Source organism: Solanum dulcamara, chromosome 4 (assembly GCF_947179165.1).
Source record: "Solanum dulcamara chromosome 4, daSolDulc1.2, whole genome shotgun sequence".
Taxonomy (NCBI): Eukaryota; Viridiplantae; Streptophyta; class Magnoliopsida; order Solanales; family Solanaceae; genus Solanum; species Solanum dulcamara.
In genome coordinates, this window is record NC_077240.1 from 46,599,469 (window position 1) to 46,618,955 (window position 19,487).

The following is a 19,487-nucleotide window of genomic DNA, read 5'->3' on the forward strand; positions in this document are numbered from 1 at the left end:
TTTCTTTTGGTTTGATTTTTGTTTCATAAATTTGTCTCGGTAATTGGAAGTCTCTTCCAGGCAATGATGGAGAATACTAGAGCCAACGATATACTAAAGCAAGCTCCATTCCTGGTGCCATTTACTAGCCGAGCCAAAATATTTACTGTGAGTAATTAAATCTGCACAACTTTTCTTAGAATTTCTATTTTTAAGTCTTGTCATCTTAAAAACTTGGGGTGGGTGCTATGGTTGACAGACGAGAGTTTTTGATGGAGTAGACTCGAGTTTCTCTCAGTTGGGGAGTAGTCTCCGTACTTCTTTTGGTGTAAATAGAAAGTTCGTTGTTGTATAAATGATTGGGTGGAGTTTGTAGAGAATCATATCTTTTTTCTCAAAAAAATTCCTTATCTTTTGGTATATCCCTTGTATATGGCCATTTTGCCAATGTTTATGAATGAGAATACATTTACTTGATCAAAAGAAAAAAAGTCTTGGCACCCTTCGGGTGGCCTAGTGGTTTGGGCTTGGGACTTCCATGTTGGAGGTCTCAAGTTCGAAACCCCTTGGCAGCAAAAGCGAGGGGTTTGCCTTTTGGGTCGAGCTCGTCGCACCGGGCTTGCCTAGTGCCGGTTACCTCTCCTGTGTGGTTTGCGAGCTATTGCATTGTAGCGGGGTTTTACCCTGTGCGCACCCAAAAGGTAGCGGCTGCGGATTTCCCTTGTCATTAAAAAAAAGTCCTGGCATCTCACTTTTTCACTTGCCCTTTTACTCCCTTCACTCTTTTCTTTCGGGCCTTTATACACATTCCACGAAAATGAGTGGCTCCGTTCCCCTTTTACTAATTTTGTTTTTTTTGTTTAGTTTTACCTAAGATAAGAGTTTACACATTAAGCCATTATAGATAGTCAGTTTCTTGTATAGCATGTCATTCAGCTACCACTAACCAATAGGTTTTTAATCATCTGGCAGTCACAACTCACTGAAGCAAGACAAAGGAATGGGAGCCAGGGTCTCTTTGCTCGGCATAGATTCAGAATTAGAAGAGACCATATTCTGGAAGATGCTTTTAACCAATTGAATGCATTGTCGGAGGAGGATCTCCGTGGACTGGTGATACATTTGCTCTCTGTGTGATTATGTTTGCTTACTATTTGATTACATACGTGCATGTATATGTAAGAGTATGTGTGTTGTGCGGACACTTCCCTCGAGAAAAAAATAATTTCTACTCCTGTGGTTAACTTTGTGTAACCAGATACGTGTGACTTTTGTCAACGAACTTGGAGTTGAGGAAGCTGGTATAGATGGTGGTGGGATATTCAAGGATTTCATGGAGAATATTACTCGAGCAGCTTTTGATGTACAATATGGATTATTTAAGGTACTATTTCGCCAATGTTATTATGTATTAGTGCTTGGACCAACTTCCCCATAACTAGTTGTAGTTCCAATTATTTTTATATCCTGGAACTGTATATTTTGGGATATTCACTCTTGCAGCACACGGAACTGTTCATGAATCTAGCAGTTGATGACGTACATCTGGAGATGTCTGGAACTGTAGAAGGAAGTAGAGTTCTTTTCACCAGATGAGAAATGGGACACAAAATGTACTTGGAAGAGTTATAATATTTAGTGTTAAAGATTCCTCGATGCATAACAAAGGGCTTATGATTTGTTACATGGAGTTGGGTATAATGATTAACTTAATAGGAGTGTACATCAGTAAATGATATAGTATGCCAACTCTTTGGAATAGCGGGAGCTTTAGTGCACCGGGCTGCCCTTTTATTAAGTATCCATACCCACATATACATTCAACCCAGATAGGTCAAGGAAATTGAAGGGTGTATGTAACATAGCCTCAAATTGGTAGCCAAACTTAGAACTGACTGAAACTTCTTAGCTGATCAATTTGGTGAGGCCATTAGTTGGATGTAACATGGCATGTTAAAATTTCAGAAGTGAAGATGAAAAGTTGACAAAAGGGCTCTAAACAATTTTCACAATAACCTCAAGTATTTCTAAATTGGAACTAAGGCCCAAGGTAATGAATGATGGCAAGTGCAATGGGGTTAAAAACTGTATTCTACTGGTGAGTTTCACAATAATACTTGGATCTGATTATCTGATAAAAAACAAAGAATACGTGCTATTTATTGAGTCGTGTAGGAGACTACCAGTTGCTTATTTGAACATATTGGAAAATATAAACAGTAACAGAGATATAATGATTACAATACAGAATGTTCTAGTAACTTTCTAGCAGCTTGTAAATTGCAAAAGTCTCAGAAACTTTGTACCTAAAAGCTGTAGAGCATGCTCTATATCTTTATCACAACTGACTTCCCCTTCGTTGTAGATGCTTACTGTTTCACCTTCATTTTGGATTGTCGAAAGCCTATGGACATGGAAATTACGTAATGCTACCAGCTACCTGCTTTCTATAGGAGTTCTACTAAAGGAAGATGACATCTTGTTGTGCTAAGTAAACTACATTTATGTCAAAAAGCACAAACTAGTGTTTTTCTTCCCATCCATGACAGAGTAATTCGAGACCTATTTACCCCCCAGTCTCCAAAAAAAACTCAGAGTAATATGACCAAAATAAGGTCTATCTTCATTGCTTGCTTGTGGTTGATTTATTTTTAGAACATGAATGTTTGTTTGAAGTTTGCTGTAAACGAGTACCTTTTTGATTGGCTATTAGGGATTATACATTCAAACACAATTTTTTCTTTTATTTCTCAAAAAGAATTAGTGATTGAACGTATACTTCTAGCTCTTATTAGGCTTTCGCTCTAGTCCATGTTATATGAAGGATCACTTTCTGTACTTTTGCTTCTGTACAAGTGAAGAATCTCTCTTTCTGTTTCCCCCCTTCGAATTTCCTTATGCTATTCGTCTTTTTCTTTTGTCTATTCTCTTCTCTAAATAAAAAGAAATTGAAAAACCATTAAAATATTTCCAACAAAAAAATAAAGAAGGGCAGGGGAACAATGTGGTCAAAGGCGCGCAAGGTGCAAAAACATGTTGAGTGCTTCGCCTGGCTTAGCGGGTGCTTCAATGTCGCCATCAAGGCTCTAAGGCATTTCCTTGCCAGGATGTAATCCTGAAGAGGCGACGCTAAAGAATTGATATTTCACTTTATCGTAATTACTTTTACAAATTCTGTATCCATACATTTTTTGCTCATGCTTATAATTTTGAGTCTTGCTAGCACTACACATACATGTTTGTATTTTTTTCTCCATTTGTGCCTTTCTTCAATAAAGCCCACAGTTTATTTGTGGTAAAAGCCTCAAAAGACCTTAGATCTTTTTGGCTCTTTTTGCCTTTGACAACACTGAGGAGGGAAGAGAGAGAGACTTCACTTGATTGTGGAGTTTGTCATCTAGCCTGATTGGATGCTAGACAAATTTGGCTCTGGCCTGACCTTGTTAATTGTAACGCTTACTTTCAGAAAAAGAAAATACAGTGTAAGCCTATTTACTTTGGTAATTTGGTTCCTATCCTTTTCTATTCTCTTGTCTTAGTCGTAAAAGTGTTCGCTGCCAAGACTTTGTGTTTTGCTAAGGTCACCACCAATTATTGTTATCATTTCAACCGACCCATCTTTTCCTTGATTTCTCAGTTTGTATGAAAAGAGAACATGCGATTTTTTCCTATATTAATTGACATTGAATGATTAACTTCTAGAGGGTTATTGAGAATTTGAGATACAGTTCATTGATGGGACCCCAATTTCTGCCCGCTGTAATAAATTTCTACTGTAGATACTTTTCTGAAATCAAAATTTCTACTGCAGATATATTTCACTAATGATATGTAATACCTCCTAGAATAATCATTTGGAAGCATTTTACATGTTTTTGATTTTTTTTCCGAGTTTTTCTTGTTTCATGGAAAAGTTTGTTGAGCCTCATCATTGTCAGATTCCTTTGGATTTTCCCATCCAACCACTTACAATCGCTGGCCTGTTTGTGGCATTAGAATGGAAGGGGCAGCTTTGCCCATTCTCCATCTTCTTGCGAGTAGGACATCAGTTGTTTTTGAACTTAAAGGGAATATTCATTGTCTTATGATCTATCCGAGACTATCTGTTGTAGTAACCTACCTATTTTACCTATTATCGGTGGTCAATTGTTGCTCCTCTCGATATTGCAATTTCTGTTGAGTCAGGAAGGAATGAGTAATGAGTCAGAAAATCGGGCGTCAGCCTCCTCGAATCTTCCTTGAGTTGACTTCACTGAAACATTTACCACTTGGTTCCTCTCGTGTTAGTCATCTTAGAGCTAAAAGGAAGTCTTTAAGACATTCCCGTTCTTTGGGAGGAATCAGATCAATCTTAGGGCTTTCAGCGCGTCGAAGACCAGCAAATCCATCTCGTCTTTCCTGATCAATAGCTCCAATTCCCATCTTTATGTTACATGTCTTTTACCTAGGCTAGCCACTAGCGTGGATTGCTGGGTGGTAAAATCTCTTGGGCTCACTATTTGAAATTAAAAAAGAAGGGGAGAATAGATCGCTGTAAATTTGAGCTGACAATAAATCTTTGATTTACACTCATGGTATTGATTTATTCATTAACTTCCACTTATCTTGCCTCTCGTTGTGTATTTAGGAAACTGCGGATCATCTACTCTATCCGAATCCTGGATCTGGGCTGATTCATGATCAACACCTCCAGTATTTTCATTTTCTGGGGACGGTTCTTGCTAAGGTATTGGCAGTTATGTAATGCTTGTTTAATATGACCTCTGAGCTGGGTGATTGACTAATTTTCTCACATGCCATTGTATATTCTTTCTAAACTAAACAAAACACACGCATTGGTGGAAATTACACCTAGCAGGTATTATCATCTTGATTATAGCTCATTTATCAAGTCATTATCATCTTGATATAAATATGCATTTCATTAGTTAAAGCTTCTCATTTTTAACTGGAAACCGGTTATGTGATTTAACGGATCAGAAGAAGAAACAACAGCAGTTATGTGATTTATCTGGGAAACTGTTTCTGTGTGAACACCTTTTCTTTGATGATGGAAGGGAGAGTTTTCTTCTTGTTTAGCACTTATTTTGAATTCAAAGTATTTTGATGATGAGATATGATAGTACATTTCTTCATTTAACATCATTAAACAAAGTTCAGCTCAACTTCCAGAACCAAAAATGAAAGGTAAATTGCAACATGTGCCTAGTGGATCCACTGCAGCTCTGCTTTATCTTTTACAATAAAGTTAACTAGATAATCTTATGAGAAAAATTAAAGCATCTTATCAAGAGAGATGGAATTAGCAGCACTTATATCCTATTATTTTTGAGCTGATGGGTCTTAAGCTGGGACATTGTTCATTAGATATACTCCTCTCAAGGTATTTCCATTTTGTGCCTTGAATATTTTATCTTGACAGTAAATGCTTTTTTTTCCTTTTGTGTTGTTGTAGGCAATGTTTGAAGGCATCCTTGTTGATATTCCATTTGCAACATTCTTTTTGAGCAAGTTGAAGCAAAAGTAAGCTAATAGAAAAAGTCTTGGGATTTAATTTATTTTGTAGTTGTCTGGATCCTTATGATGTAGAGAACGCATGACGAAGGCTTTGTGCAAATTTTCTGGAAGAATTGACACATAAAACCTTCCTAGAAAGATAACTGGAAACTCAAAAAGGAAGTAGATAATGACGCCTTATTTTTAAAAGAGACCAGCTGCTTTCTCCAGAAGTAAGTAAATTCATGCAATTGACACAAAGTAATGTCTATATTCTCTATGGATCCAGAAAATTCTTTCTTGCAATGTACCATTTAATCATGGTTGTTCATTTAAACGTCATCCCCTCTGGTTAACACGAGATAGTTCCGTAGGTGGAACTAAGAAGTTGGTATTTTTATGAATATTTATTATGGTGTAACGATTCCCTACTGCAGTTGTAATTCAACAATTGGTGATGAACTGACCTAGAAGAAGATTATGACATATCTTTCACTGTTTCACTTTGCTTGGCCTAATATCCATTTAGAAATAAATATATTATAGTTAAATACAATAACTCATGCAAACTTAGTTTCTGTAAATTGGCATGCTATTCAAGTGAGGTTGCCTATTTTAACTGAGATAACATGTAGAAACCTTGTTTTATCAATATTTTATTTCTGCCTTCTGTTTTATTGAACACTTAACAATCTTTGGGTGTTGCAGAGCAGTAATTAGCTAAAAGAAAGCAATCACAAAATAGTATTACTAGCTAAAAGAAAGCAATCATTATATTGAGGATCTAAAAGCAACTGAATCTTATATTAGGTAAGCCGATAATGCTTTTCTGGTTAAGAGTGACATGGACCTGCATATTACAACACAATAGACATTTTGAACAATATTTTAACTGAAAACACTGTAGGGTGTAGACAGTGTGGGCTTGGAAGGGTATGGAAGACCTAATCGAATAGAAATCTTTACGTCAACTTGGAGTGCCTTCTTTTCAAGGGCCTTCTCATGTCTACCAGTTCTAAACTTCTATCTTGTTGGTCATAAAATGCAAAGAGAAAAACCAATTGTCATTTCTTCAATAGCTCATTGTGACATGCATATTTGGCCCCACTCACTTGGTTCGTTCTCGTAACTTTGCTCCTTAGGTATAACTATTTGAATGATCTTCCTTCCTTGGATCCAGAATTGTATCGCCATCTCATCTTCCTGAAGGTGATGTTTCTTAATATCCTTTATACCACTTTATCATATTTGGGTTATTTATACTAGTGTTGGTTCTTATATTTATGTTGATGCATTCTGTATGGTAAAGATGGTTAAATATATTTCTGTTGTACTCCGTGGATAAGTAACAATGCAACTTCTAATTTTGTGAAACAACATTTTGTTCTATGAAAGTTCTTTTTTAAATTTTATTTCCCTTTCCCCTGTTTTTCTTTATTTCCTCTGTTTTAGGTTTCTTACACTATGCAACTTGGACAACCATGAGTTCTTTGTTTCAAGGCAAAAGTTTGCGAAGGATGTTGTAATTGGGAGAGCCAATATTCATGTAAACTCGCAGTGAGAATCGGTTTTTCTATTGTTAAAAAACAGAGTGTTTCAGGCTATTGCCACTTCTTATCCCATATTTCCATCTTCTGTTTATACTTTTATAGGAGATGCACCTTTTCCTAGAATTGGTAAATTAGAGTTATCAAAGAATCTCGTTATAAGATCTTATGATGTCTAAGAACTATTGAAAAAATCTTACCATGTCTACGAGTGGTATTGACTGATAAAGATTTTGAGGTATTCGTGTTCCTTTATTTTTTTCGGCCTTGGTCATTCCCTGCTTTCTGTTTTATTGTTTGGTCAACTTTTTGAAGTGTCTTTTAGCCCCCTGGCTAAGCCTAAATAGTTAGAATAGATGGTAGAGATAATTCATTCTAGTCCAAATCACATGAGTATTGCAGGTGAGAAAATAAGTTTGGATCCATAACTACAAGAAAGACCATAAACAAATCGTTTGTGTTAGAAATTTGGAAGTTTACAGCCACAAATATTATGCATCCATGCCAAACTAGGTGGGGTCTAAAAGAACCCTCAATATCCATTTTGTGCCAGTTGAAACCATAACAGTCCAATATCCGTAATTTGTCTTTCAAGACAAACTAGGGGTTCACTAACACTAATGACTATTCTTTTTTCCTTCGAAAAGGAAAATTATGTTATTATTATCTGTGTTACTTGCTAAGGCATAATATCAAACTGACATATCTTTCCTTTTGTTATGTTCTGAGCCTGTGAGGGATGAGGGTTTGAATATGCTCCTCCTTTCTTTTACTTCTATTAGTCTTTGGTCTTATAAAGGGGGAAAATTCCAGGCCCTGCAAAATAGTAGGCGAGCCTTATGGAGAAAATTTAGAAAAGAATATGGTGGGGGCATGTGTGTTGATTTTGACTCTGTACTAGTGACATGGTGTCTTCCTCATCTCTTGAAAATCACTTTTCTCTTCTACCTATTACTCATTTTATTACCTCATTCTTTGACGACTTCTCAAATTTCAGCATTACGAAGGTGATGTTTCAGATCTTGAGTTGTACTTTGTCATTCTCAATAATGAATATGGAGAGCAAACTGAAGAAGAGCTGCTTCCTGGTGGGAAAAGCATACGTGTGACTAATGAGAATGTCATCACCTTTATTCATCTTGTTGCCAACCATCGTTTAAACTTTCAGGTTATTAACCCTTCACTCTGTTCTTTTCCAACCAACTCGCGTTGCAATATCACAATAATTCTGTCAAGATTTTTTACCCTTGTGAGATGCATATCCATTTCATAGTTGTTACTTAGTCTATCTTTTGATGATGTAGATCCGTCAACAAAGTTCTCATTTTCTGAGGGGCTTCCAACAGCTAATACAAAAAGAGTGGATTGACATGTTTAATGAACATGAACTTCAGGTGCTAGCATTTATACCTCTGTTACACATTTTTACATATTTTTACATCAGAAACATTGTTGGTTTTCCTATTATACTACCTCAGTCCCATTTTATGTGATATTCGACTGGGAATATAGTTTAAGGAAGAAAGAAAGACTTTTGAAACTTGCTGTGAAAACATGCCATAGAGATTTCTGTGGCTATAAAATCATGTCATTAAAGGTAAATGGGAAGTTCCAAGTTAAATTGTTTCCAAATATATTGAAGTGCCATTCTTGTTTAGACAGAGAGAGTATCATTTTATTAGAAGAAAGGAAGATAAATGACAGGCTAGCCTGTCTAAAATATATCTCGAGATAGGCTATATCCTGGCAGCACTTAAAATTCAGGAAAGTTGCCTGTCGCTCGCAAGTTGCATCTCAACTGCCTATATACATCTTAACAAAGTAAACCAAGCCACTCCCCTTACTTCACTGAGGCATGATAGACTACTCTGGATGAAGCGACCTGTAGGGCTTGTTATCTGTAGTAGGTTATTGAGATCAGCTTAGCCATTTACAAAGAACTAGTTTCATCTGTCATGATTTTTGCTGCGAATAAATGATTTGAATGAAAAAGCCTGAGAAATTATGAAAGAACAAGATTAGCAAAAGAAGGATTTGCATGATGCCTGAATGACTGAAATTTCAAGCACCAACATATTGAGAACAAGCTGTCATATGCTGCCTAAAGAAGATGAAAAATAGAAAACGAGAATTGCGAAGAAGAAAGTCAATAGAAGCCTGGACAAGATAAAATTACTTGTACTCTGGAAAATTATCCAATGTGCGGGAATCATTTTGTGTTATTCTAGTCTAGATGTCTTATAATTGTTATGTTCTTAATTAGTAAGAGGTCTAGTTTTCTGTGTCTCACTTTTTTGCCCTGTTTTCAGCTTCTTATTTCTGGATCACTCGATGGCATTGACATTGATGACCTTAGAGCTCATACCAATTATACAGGAGGTTACCATAAGGTAACTGCTTCTGCAATTTTCTTCAGTTTCTTCTGGAAAGGTTTCTATGGACATTAGTTTCCTGTTTGTTTGAATTGGACATATCTGCAGTGGGTTGTATCCCTCATTTTTGTGAGAGAAATGCCTCATGTTCCCACAAGCTAAATTATATTGTGTGTGTTTCTCTAAAACTAATGGCAGAAGTATATACCTTTAAGTTCATTTATTTTTTGAAAATAAGTTGTATTATAATGGATCGAAGGTTCACGGTGTGCATCAGGTTAGAAATAAACTGAGAGGGTGTTTGTATTGGCTTTTTAAAAATAGCTTATAAGCTAAAAGCTAAACGTTATAAGTTGGAATACCCAACTTTTAGCTTATTTTTGTAATTTTTTGGTCTAAAAGTAAGTGCTTAAAAGCACATTTTATCTTCCCCAAACACCACAAAAAAATAGAAAAAGAGCTTAAAAGCCAAAAGCACTTAAAAATAAGCCAATCCAAACACCCTCTAAGGGTAATGCTTGCTTTAAATCAAACATGATCTGGTGACATCTGCTAAGGAGAATGTTCAAAACTTATTTTGGGTGATTCCTTTACTGGCATAGTTGTTGTTTTCTTTATCATATTATGCACGGGGATAAAAAGTTGATGTTTAAAAAAATTATTCCCAATAATCTTTCATGGGTGCTACTGGGAAAAATTACTTGTCTGATTGATTGATTCCTCTGTTTTTCAAAGACAACTGGTGACCACACCAAAAATAAATATCACCTCCAAGATTTTGCTGAACCAAAAAAGTGTGGGTTTTGCATGGGGCCACACCCTTGAAATCTGCAGTTAGGAACTATTTGGTTCACACAAATTATGTGGGGATTGTTATGTAGTGCATCTGGGTTTGGTACACAACAAGTAAATAATACATAGATTGTTATGACTATGATACCAAAGTCGAGACTTGTCTTAATCCTAATGTTGCTAATACATGTATCTTTATTTAATTTTCTGTCCCATATAAAATCATAGAATGATTTCCTACAAGTTAAGCAGATATTAGTTATTCTGAGTTTTATAGCCGAAGCTATACACTGTATTAGGAAGGCTAATAATGCAGAGTTTTATAATTGAAATAAAATGTAATATTAATAATGTAAAGTTTATGCTGGTATTATTTGTCCTTGTACATCAAACAGCATGAATCCACAATGTTTTCAGTTTAACAATCTGCACTTTTCCCTTGCTCTTTTTCTTTTGATTGGTAGCCTCGCTCTTTCTTTTCTCTTCTTCACACGTTTTCTCTCTTCCCATATGCCTAAGCCTTGGTGAGCAAAGTTATCCGGTAAATTTGCTGGTGGGACTCAGTGGAATAGTAGAGATACATGCAAGATGGTCTGGATCCCACCATTTTAGAAAGAAGTTTTTCTTTGACAAACAAACTCTATTCAAAAACAAGGTTTGGTAACCAGTAAAAATGTTTTAAGTCAGTTTTAATCTGTGAATTTCATCCATATGAAAGCTTCTCAAAGGTGGTTAAATAGCTACACTGCTTCCTTCCAGAAAAACCAAACCAAGAGCTATTTGCTTCAAAGTAAACTTGAATCAACTTGAAACACGCACCATTCTGTTTGCAATAAAAATTCATAAGAAACATAAAAACCTGTTCTCCCCAAACCAAACCAGAAATGGAACATTTTCCAATCCGAAGGCAACCAAAGCCATAGATTTTTCCAACTTACTGGATAAGTCTTATCATGAAGTCTATAACCTAACACAACATAGAGGACAAGAAAATTGTGTCCCATGTATGGTATTCTGAAAGAGAACAATCTTGAGCATTCTATTGTAGCACAACCAATAAAGCCCCCTGTAGATTGTTGCTATTATTGCCATGAGTCGGGAACAAAATCAATAAATGATGGTCAGAACTTAGAAACCCACCAATTTAAGATGGCGCAATAAAAATCTTCTCAAACAGTCCATATATTCATTTGTGATAGATCATTTGCGGAAAAGTAATGCAAAAATCTGATTGTATCCTTCTCTTCTTATACATGATGAAATGTAAGCTTATGGATTAGTTGGTATTCTCGACTATAGTAGGTAATGGATATTTTATTTGATATGTATAGTAGTCATGGGTACTAAGCCGCTAATGTACCTTGGATTAAAGCTAGACTTCAATTATCAAGAAGCTGAGCATATGTAACAGTCATTTAAATTAATGAGCTACATTGTCGTTTCATCAAATAAATGCTTTCTGATTTTCTATTAGTTTGAATACGTCTTTTAAATGTGCATAACTAACTGAAGTATTTCTCACAGGAACACTATGTTATCGATATGTTTTGGGAGGTTGTGAAAAACTTTTCTTTGGAAAATCAGAGAAAATTTCTGAAGTAAGTTTTACTCTTCTCATATGTTTCTTGAATCATTCTTTTTTCAGAAATAGGAAACTGCTAAAGCTAATAGGATGCCATATGATGTAAAATCAAACTGCTAAAGCTAAAAGAAACTGCTAAAACTCGATCTTAGGATGCAATAGGATGCCTGAGACTTTATGCTTCTTTTCTGTCATCTTTAAACATGATGTTCTAATAAATTATGCGTACTCTATGTGGTGAACATGAATTTGGAAGTGATTTGGTATTTCTTTTTCACTGAGTAAAGTGCTTTCATTTTGCTTCATCCGATGGATTTCTGACTCTGAGGTCTGAAAAGGTTTGATTTAATTTCTGTATTTTGGTGGTTCTTTGGGACATTTGAGTATTGCGTTTAACTTTTTCAATCAATGGATCTTTTACTCAGAAGTTTGAAAAGGTTTGTCTATTTTTTCTGAGATCAGCCACTGTATAGCCATTGTTGTTAACTTTGGATCGTCCTTAATTAATATAGCTAAACATTCTAGCGGGAAAGGTGTGGAAGGGAAACTGAGGTTTTTGGTCTTTTGTTTTTCCCCTCCCATAATGTTTTCCCTGATTTTCTTGTTTTGTTTTTGTCTTAAGTAAACTGTCCGCAGTGTAATTTTTTTTTGGTCTCCATATGCCCTATCGAATAGTTAGGCGCAGGTACAGAAGTTTGATTCATTTAGGTTTTGAGGAGAAGTGTTTCGTAGGAAAAGCTGATTTTATTGTGTCAACAGTGAAAAGCCTAATCCAGTTGGTTTTGAAAAATAATTAAGAAATATTTCTGCCAGTGTCTACCAAATGCTGGAAAATTGACAAGAAAGCAACTTACTCTCATTGAGTACCTTCTTGAGTGAAAAACATTTAATCATTCAAAACTAAGTCCAAATCTTTAAGTAATTAGTGCTAGGGGTTTCTACTCCGAGCTCTGTATAGAGATCCATGTGGATTTCTAGGAATCCTTTTCTTTTTGCTCACTCGTTAGGTGAAGTCTGTGGAAACTATTAATGCTTCGGCACTGAAGATGCAGACTGTTTCCTGGACACTAGAGTATGCCTGCAAACAAGTAGGGTTCCGTTCAAACAGGAAAAAAAGGAAGAGATAAGATCTGGCATTTGGCAGGGTTAAGCTACAGCACTGTGAAAGAAATAAGTGAGGGACACCACCATGTGGTCCTCTATGAGATTCTCTTCATTTCTCATCATATCTTATGAATGATCTTTTTCTCTGAAGAGCATTCCAAGGATTAAACAACTGTTGTTACTGATAATATGGTGGTGGGTCTGGCATAAAATAACCTTCTTTAGTATTTGTTTTTTTTCCCCATCTTTCTAGATATCCGTAGATTTACTCTACGTGTTTTTTGGGCATAAAAGGATCATCTGCTTAATTATCTTTAGTGCATTTAACCAGCTTGTGTCTCTTTTAGGTTAAAACTACAGTTTTCCACTTAAATGTGTTGATCCTACATCCTAGTCTTGAACATCTCCTAGAGAGCAAATGCGGATATGTATGAAAATGACTTATAAATATCTATGTTGTAGCTGGTCTTTGGACCCCTTATGGTAAAATGAGGTATTCCAGTTGTATTGAAAATTTACAACATTTAATATGGAATGTTGATGGACAGCTTTGTACATGAAATGAATATTACTTATTGTAGATAGTTGTGGAGACATTTTTTCATTGGTCTGCTCTTATGTAGCTATGTTAATTTTCAGTAGGCAATGACTTCTAAATCAGCCAGAATAAGTACTGTTCCTTAGTTATTCGTATTTATTCTAATGTTCAGTAGGTGTTAAATCAATCTCGTCACTTTTTCCTTTCTGGTGCCAGGTTTGTGACTGGGTGTTCACGAGGACCCTTGCTCGGATTTAAATATTTGGAGCCATTGTTCTGTATACAGAGGTTAGTCTAACTCTTTATATGATGTCTTTTGTTGAAGCATTTGATTTGTATCCAACTTTTTTTTTTTTTTTGGTTTTTGCCTTCTTATTAGAGCGGGTGGGCATGCTTCCGAAGAAGCTCTTGACCGTCTGCCGACATCAGCTACTTGCATGAATCTTTTAAAATTTCCACCATACAGAAGGTTTGCTCTGTTCCAGTGATATGTATTATTGTTACAACAAAGTGATACAAACCTAAAACTTCAAAAGCAAAAGAAATAACTATGCAGTTGGAGTGGTCAATTTCAAAAAAGTAGATTCTTTTATATGGTGCTTCTAAATTAGTGTACATCCTTTGCTTTCCTTTATCATTATAAAAGGGTGCTAGTAACTGGCATTTCTTTTATGATACAGCAAAGAGCAGATGGAGCAGAAATTGTTATACGCCATAAATGCTGATGCTGGTTTTGATTTAAGCTGATGGAATTATCTGTGCATGCAATTTTGGAGTATCCGCTTTCTATCTGAAGCAGCTTGTGTTCTTCATTGGCATAAAGGAAAACAAATGAATGGTATGATTTGTGCACCACCATGGGAGCATACTGGAAAGGAACTGCTAATTGCTACACAGTCAATAGATGGTCGAGACGCACGTGTAAATAAGAACCCATTACCTGCCCCTGGACTAGATGTGCATACATACCCCAGGTGCAATGTATATCATCCTTTGGGAAGTGAATGGCACGTGTGCTAGACATTTCAAACTCGTTGAAAATGAGGTTGTAGTTAAAAATTAATTTGAAACCTGTGGAAGCTTATATGTTAGGATGATCATAGTCTCCAGAAGTTGTCAAACATTTGTATTCATTGTACAAGTTTATGCATCTTTTTTTTCACGAGGTGTCCAACTGCAGCTAGTTGTAATATCCTTGAACGGATAGCTTGCACAGTATATATATTTTTACTTATTATGTGTTGTACCTTGTTGGTACACTTCGTTTGCGTCCACTTGACGAATAGATCTGGAATTATTCAGATTTTAGTCCGTTAATGGTTCATTTGTTGAGTTAGAGCTAATACACATAAAAATCAGTACTAACTTTTACAATGTTTGGTTGGAATTTGAGGACATAAAAATCAGCATTAAGCAGGCGACTCAATTTCGCTATTAGTGATCTGGGTCACTTTTCTGTCAGACACTTAGTAAAATACTCAACTCTTCGTAGTAATGTTCGAAAGATGAACGCATTGAAACATTGGAAATTAGACTCGAAGATCTGCGATTTGATATATTAGTGCACAACATAACTCTTTATAGATTGTGAGTTGATATATTAATGCATAACATAACTCTTTATAGTTTGTGAGTTATGATAGTTTAAAGTAGGCCATGTGTGCACTCATTTGGAACTTTAGTCCCCCTTGTAGTTTCCTAGTTGGCTTGCCTAGAGGGCTCTCAGATTACTACACCTTACACTAACATGCTTGAGAAATATTGTACTAGTTTGTATCTTTTATCGGCACGTAAAATGATAATTTCAACTTTATTAGCGCGCTTTATGTCATTAACTAAGATTCAAAAATTTTGTGAGGCACTATACAAGTCCTCCACCAAGGTTAAAATTGATAAATTTAAGAAGCTAGATGATCCTAAGACACCAATCACAAAATTAATTTCAGCCATACAGTCCACACCTCCAAAATAAAGAAAAATCAGAAGAAAAAAAAATTCCACAAAAGGGTGTTAAATTTGAACAAGGGAGAACGCACAAGAACTTAGGGGAAACCTCTATTTGTAAACCTTGCTCTGCAAGTATTGCCAAAGATTCAACCTACCTCCTATTGTTGAAAGTATTTCTCATGAAACAACTCTTTTTTTTTTTTTTGAAAAAGAAATCAAGAACATAACAATAAACTAAGGAAAGGAGAAAGATGTGGGTGCAAGAGAATGCGAGAATAGAAGCGTGGAGGATGATTGTGAGGAAAACCTACAAAAAATGATGATGAAACCTCTAAGGGTGGAAAAGAGGAGGATGAACAAAGTATATGCATACAAAGATGCTTATGTTTTTGTAGAAGGTGAGAAAACTGAGGTGATAGAAGTCCTTGTGGCAGTACGAATTGAGGCCATAATCGTTGTAGTGACACTAAGATAAAAGTGAACACAGACTCAGGGAAAGCACGAAAGACCCTAGTTATTTCCTCATTCCTTTCCTTGGAAATGTAGATCTGGAAAGCTACCATGATGTTCCTCTCTCCCTTATTCACTGGAAGAAGAAAGATTAGTCTCCAATTCCTAGTGGGACTAAGGAGAGGAAGAATAGGAGAAAATTGGTAAGACTATCGGGCGAGAAGGTGTCCAAGGAAGAAGGTGATGAAAAAACTTTTCCTCAGAGAAAACTGGATGATAAAACTCCTACCGAGGAAAAGAGCACTGAATAAACCTTTGTTGCCAAGTTTGCCAAGGGTAGAACTCTTCTATCAAGAGTAAGAGAAAAGTTTAAGAAACCTTGGCTCACGCGGTGCAGGCAAGCAAGAGAATCAAGAAAGCAAAAGATAATCGATGAACCACACATGAGTATAGAAGATGAGGAGTTTGTTGAGCCTGAGAATGATAGCAAAGAGAGAGCAAGATAAACGTTGCAGAGGATTATAACAAAAAAGATAAAAGAAAAGATGTGGAAGTTGACAGAGTGAACCGGTTCAAACATAAAAAGGTATTGTAATGGAAAGGTATTGACCAACACAAATGATAAAGGCGTGGTCTAGTTGGTTAAAACTTGGATGCACAACAATGGACACAACTGTTCTTTAAGCTTTTTCCTTCCATTTGTGAAGACTTTTGTGACAAATTTCTATGTGAATCACTTGTATGATAGTGGTCAAGAGTAGGCTGATAAAAGTTGAAATGAAGTTCGATAATGAAGAATTCAGATTCATTTTGGATGTGTCCTCTAAGACGTCTGATCATTATGTCAATAAAGTATTGCGCTAAGAGGTATATGATCTAGGGAATGTGGGCTAGAGAGCTATGTACTAAGCTAACAATATGATTGATGATTAAAAAATGATTTAAATCAAGAATTAGATCTCATACATGTCTCAAATAAGGACTAATGGTGATTATGATAATGAACTACTGAAGAAGACCTACATATCAAGAGTACACTACAAAGAAGTGAAGGAACCAAGTCCTTCACAGTAGACTAGAAGAAGACAGTTGATCAAGGCAAAAACACATTCTAAGAAACTGAGAAGGATTCCTTGATGAATTAGACTTACAGATAATCCAATGATGCAAGGAAAAATAAGAATATGGATTGTTACCATATTTGGTTACATGGAAGAAGCTTGAAATAGGATAGGAAAACAGTGGCCAAACGCGTGAAGGAAAGAACCAAGTCAAACTAGAATTAGAATCTTGGATTGTTGATCTAATCAATGATGAATTGAGAAAACAAGAAGCGACCATCTACTCCTGTATGAATTGATGTTAATTACATGATTTCAAGATGTTTCACATGAACCCATGCATTATGCCTTTTTGATGACTTTGAACTATGATTTGAGAATTGACATACATCATGAATTTACAAATTATGATTTCAAAGATGATTTTAGACAAAGTATCAATATGATTTTATGAAACTAAGGTTTACTTCAGAACAAAAGTAATCTCATCATAAAGGTTTTCCAAGATTTAGCCACTTTAAGTTAAGTATGATTTTATTTGAAAAGCTTATCATGATCTAGATATTTTAACTAAGTGTCTTTTATGTCTTGATTGGGTCGAGGTTCACGATATAATTTAAAGAGCTATTCTTATAATTTTCAAAGTACCTATGAAGAATTTTGTCTTGAAAGTCTATTATCATTTTTCCATGACTATGCTATGATTATGATTGATATTCTTTTTGAGAGTTTACTTAGCACAAAGTGGACTAGGAGCAATCACCTAGATCCCATAACTACGTGCCACCGTAGGATGTCCTAAATTGATAGTCTAAGCCTAAGCTAGTGGATCCACAAATAGCTCATGTTAATGGTATTTACCCTGGCAAGGGGGACTACCTCTTTTCAGTGTCGGAAAGATAATGTACTCTACGATATTGCTCTCGTGATTTATGTCAGTTAACGGTATCTCTCACAAAGTTTTATGACTCCTTCATGCTATGTTTACTTGATGAATTTCTTACAAGTTTTACATTGACCGTTTCTTATGATTCAAATGATACTTTTGAAGGTATTTAAATATATTTACCTTGGTCATTACATTATTTTGATTTACGTCATACATTGCATATTCTCCATACTTAGTACATTTTATGTACTAACACATACTCTATTATTTATATTATTTCATAATATAGGTCACGATGCTTCTTTCCATCCTCGTGGTGTGTAGAGGTTCGAGTTGGTGTTTCTTGCTTGGTGAGTCCTCATGAATTTGGGCGCAACCACCCATGTTGTCTTTAATTTTCAAAGTAATCTCCTTTTCATATGTTTTGGATGAGCTAGGGCTTGTCATTTGCCTTCTTCTATGTTATCAGAGACATTGTCAGACTAGACAAGCATGATTTCCTTTTATTGGGATGCTATGTTCAGATTGTCCTTCGTCGAGATACCTATATTTTGAGACCTATCTTTTGAATTTAATTTTTCTCTTGATTTCATGTTATCTTACGTCATGGTATGTAGGATAATAGCTTTATTTAGGGTCTCTCGGGATCCTTAGCATCGTGTTACATCTAGGGTCTAGATTGAGTCGTGAGTTGTGACATAATGAGAGTAACATAAATATATGAATCGATATTTGTAAGACCCCAAAAGTTAGAAAGTCATGAATCGATATTTGTAAGACCCCGGAAGTTAGAAAGTCATGAATCGATATTTGTGAGACCCCAGAAGTTAGAAAGTCAAAAAAATAAAGAATCTTAGAAGAGTTTCGAGAAAAGTGCAACTTTTGGCACCAGGTGGCCTTCAAGGAGCCCTCCATGGGCTGTGAAATGGACCATGGGCCGTGAAGAGCCACCGTTGTCCAGCCTCTACAAGTGTATTAGGGGTGAAGTCCATGAGGGGCACCAGGGACATGGTGGCCTCTGTGGTGGACAACTCCTTGAGACCCCAATGAGCATTTTGAGGGATATTACAATACCTCTCCCTTGGAAACATTCATCCTCAAATAAGATCTAAATAATATATAAAGGACATAGAAAAAGGACTTAGAAACCCAACATGGACATGAGGAAACTTTGAAAAATGCATAGAACATGTAAACTTCATACTTAACATAAGACATAGTCCTTGAGAAAAATTATTTTCATAAATCATGCATGCATATGAATGACATATAGAACTTAAACGTAGGAGTTTAATCGATTTAATCATGAATAACTCAGTACCTTTAGGCTCGAGTGAAAGGAAAGAAATATGGATAGCGCTTCATCATGTCCGATTCTGCTTTCCACGTAGCACTCTCTACTTGTTGATTCCTCCATAACACTTTGACGGATACAACGTCTTTATTTCTTAACCTCTTCACTTGACAGTCTAAAATCTCATTTGGGACATCCTTATAAGTAAAATTCTCTCCAATACTTACATTCTCCATTGGCACAATAGAATTTGGATCACCCACAAACTTCCTCAATATTGACACGTGAAATACCGGATGAACCAAAGCAAACTCAAGTGGCAAGTCTAACTCATATGCTACTTTGCCAATGCACTTCAATATCCTATAGGATCCTATATATCTAGGGCTCAACTTCCCTTTCTTACCAAACCGCATTACCCCTTTCATAGGCGAAA

The 19,487-nt window shown here is 35.8% G+C and overlaps 1 protein-coding gene across 1 annotated transcript in view; it reads left to right on the forward strand.

Annotated features, from left to right (window-relative positions):
• LOC129887404 (E3 ubiquitin-protein ligase UPL6) overlaps positions 1 to 14,656 on the forward strand; it is a 35,338-nt gene extending 20,682 nt beyond the window's left edge. The window contains exons 14-26 of the mRNA XM_055962485.1: positions 61 to 147; positions 952 to 1,092; positions 1,238 to 1,363; positions 4,607 to 4,705; positions 5,435 to 5,502; positions 6,618 to 6,684; positions 8,020 to 8,190; positions 8,327 to 8,416; positions 9,332 to 9,412; positions 11,711 to 11,784; positions 13,627 to 13,698; positions 13,790 to 13,879; positions 14,091 to 14,656. Coding sequence (XP_055818460.1) covers positions 61 to 147; positions 952 to 1,092; positions 1,238 to 1,363; positions 4,607 to 4,705; positions 5,435 to 5,502; positions 6,618 to 6,684; positions 8,020 to 8,190; positions 8,327 to 8,416; positions 9,332 to 9,412; positions 11,711 to 11,784; positions 13,627 to 13,698; positions 13,790 to 13,879; positions 14,091 to 14,157 — 1,233 coding nt within the window. The 3' untranslated portion in view covers positions 14,158 to 14,656. The remainder of the gene's footprint in view (positions 1 to 60; positions 148 to 951; positions 1,093 to 1,237; positions 1,364 to 4,606; positions 4,706 to 5,434; positions 5,503 to 6,617; positions 6,685 to 8,019; positions 8,191 to 8,326; positions 8,417 to 9,331; positions 9,413 to 11,710; positions 11,785 to 13,626; positions 13,699 to 13,789; positions 13,880 to 14,090) is intronic.
• Positions 14,657 to 19,487: the final 4,831 nt, after the last annotated feature.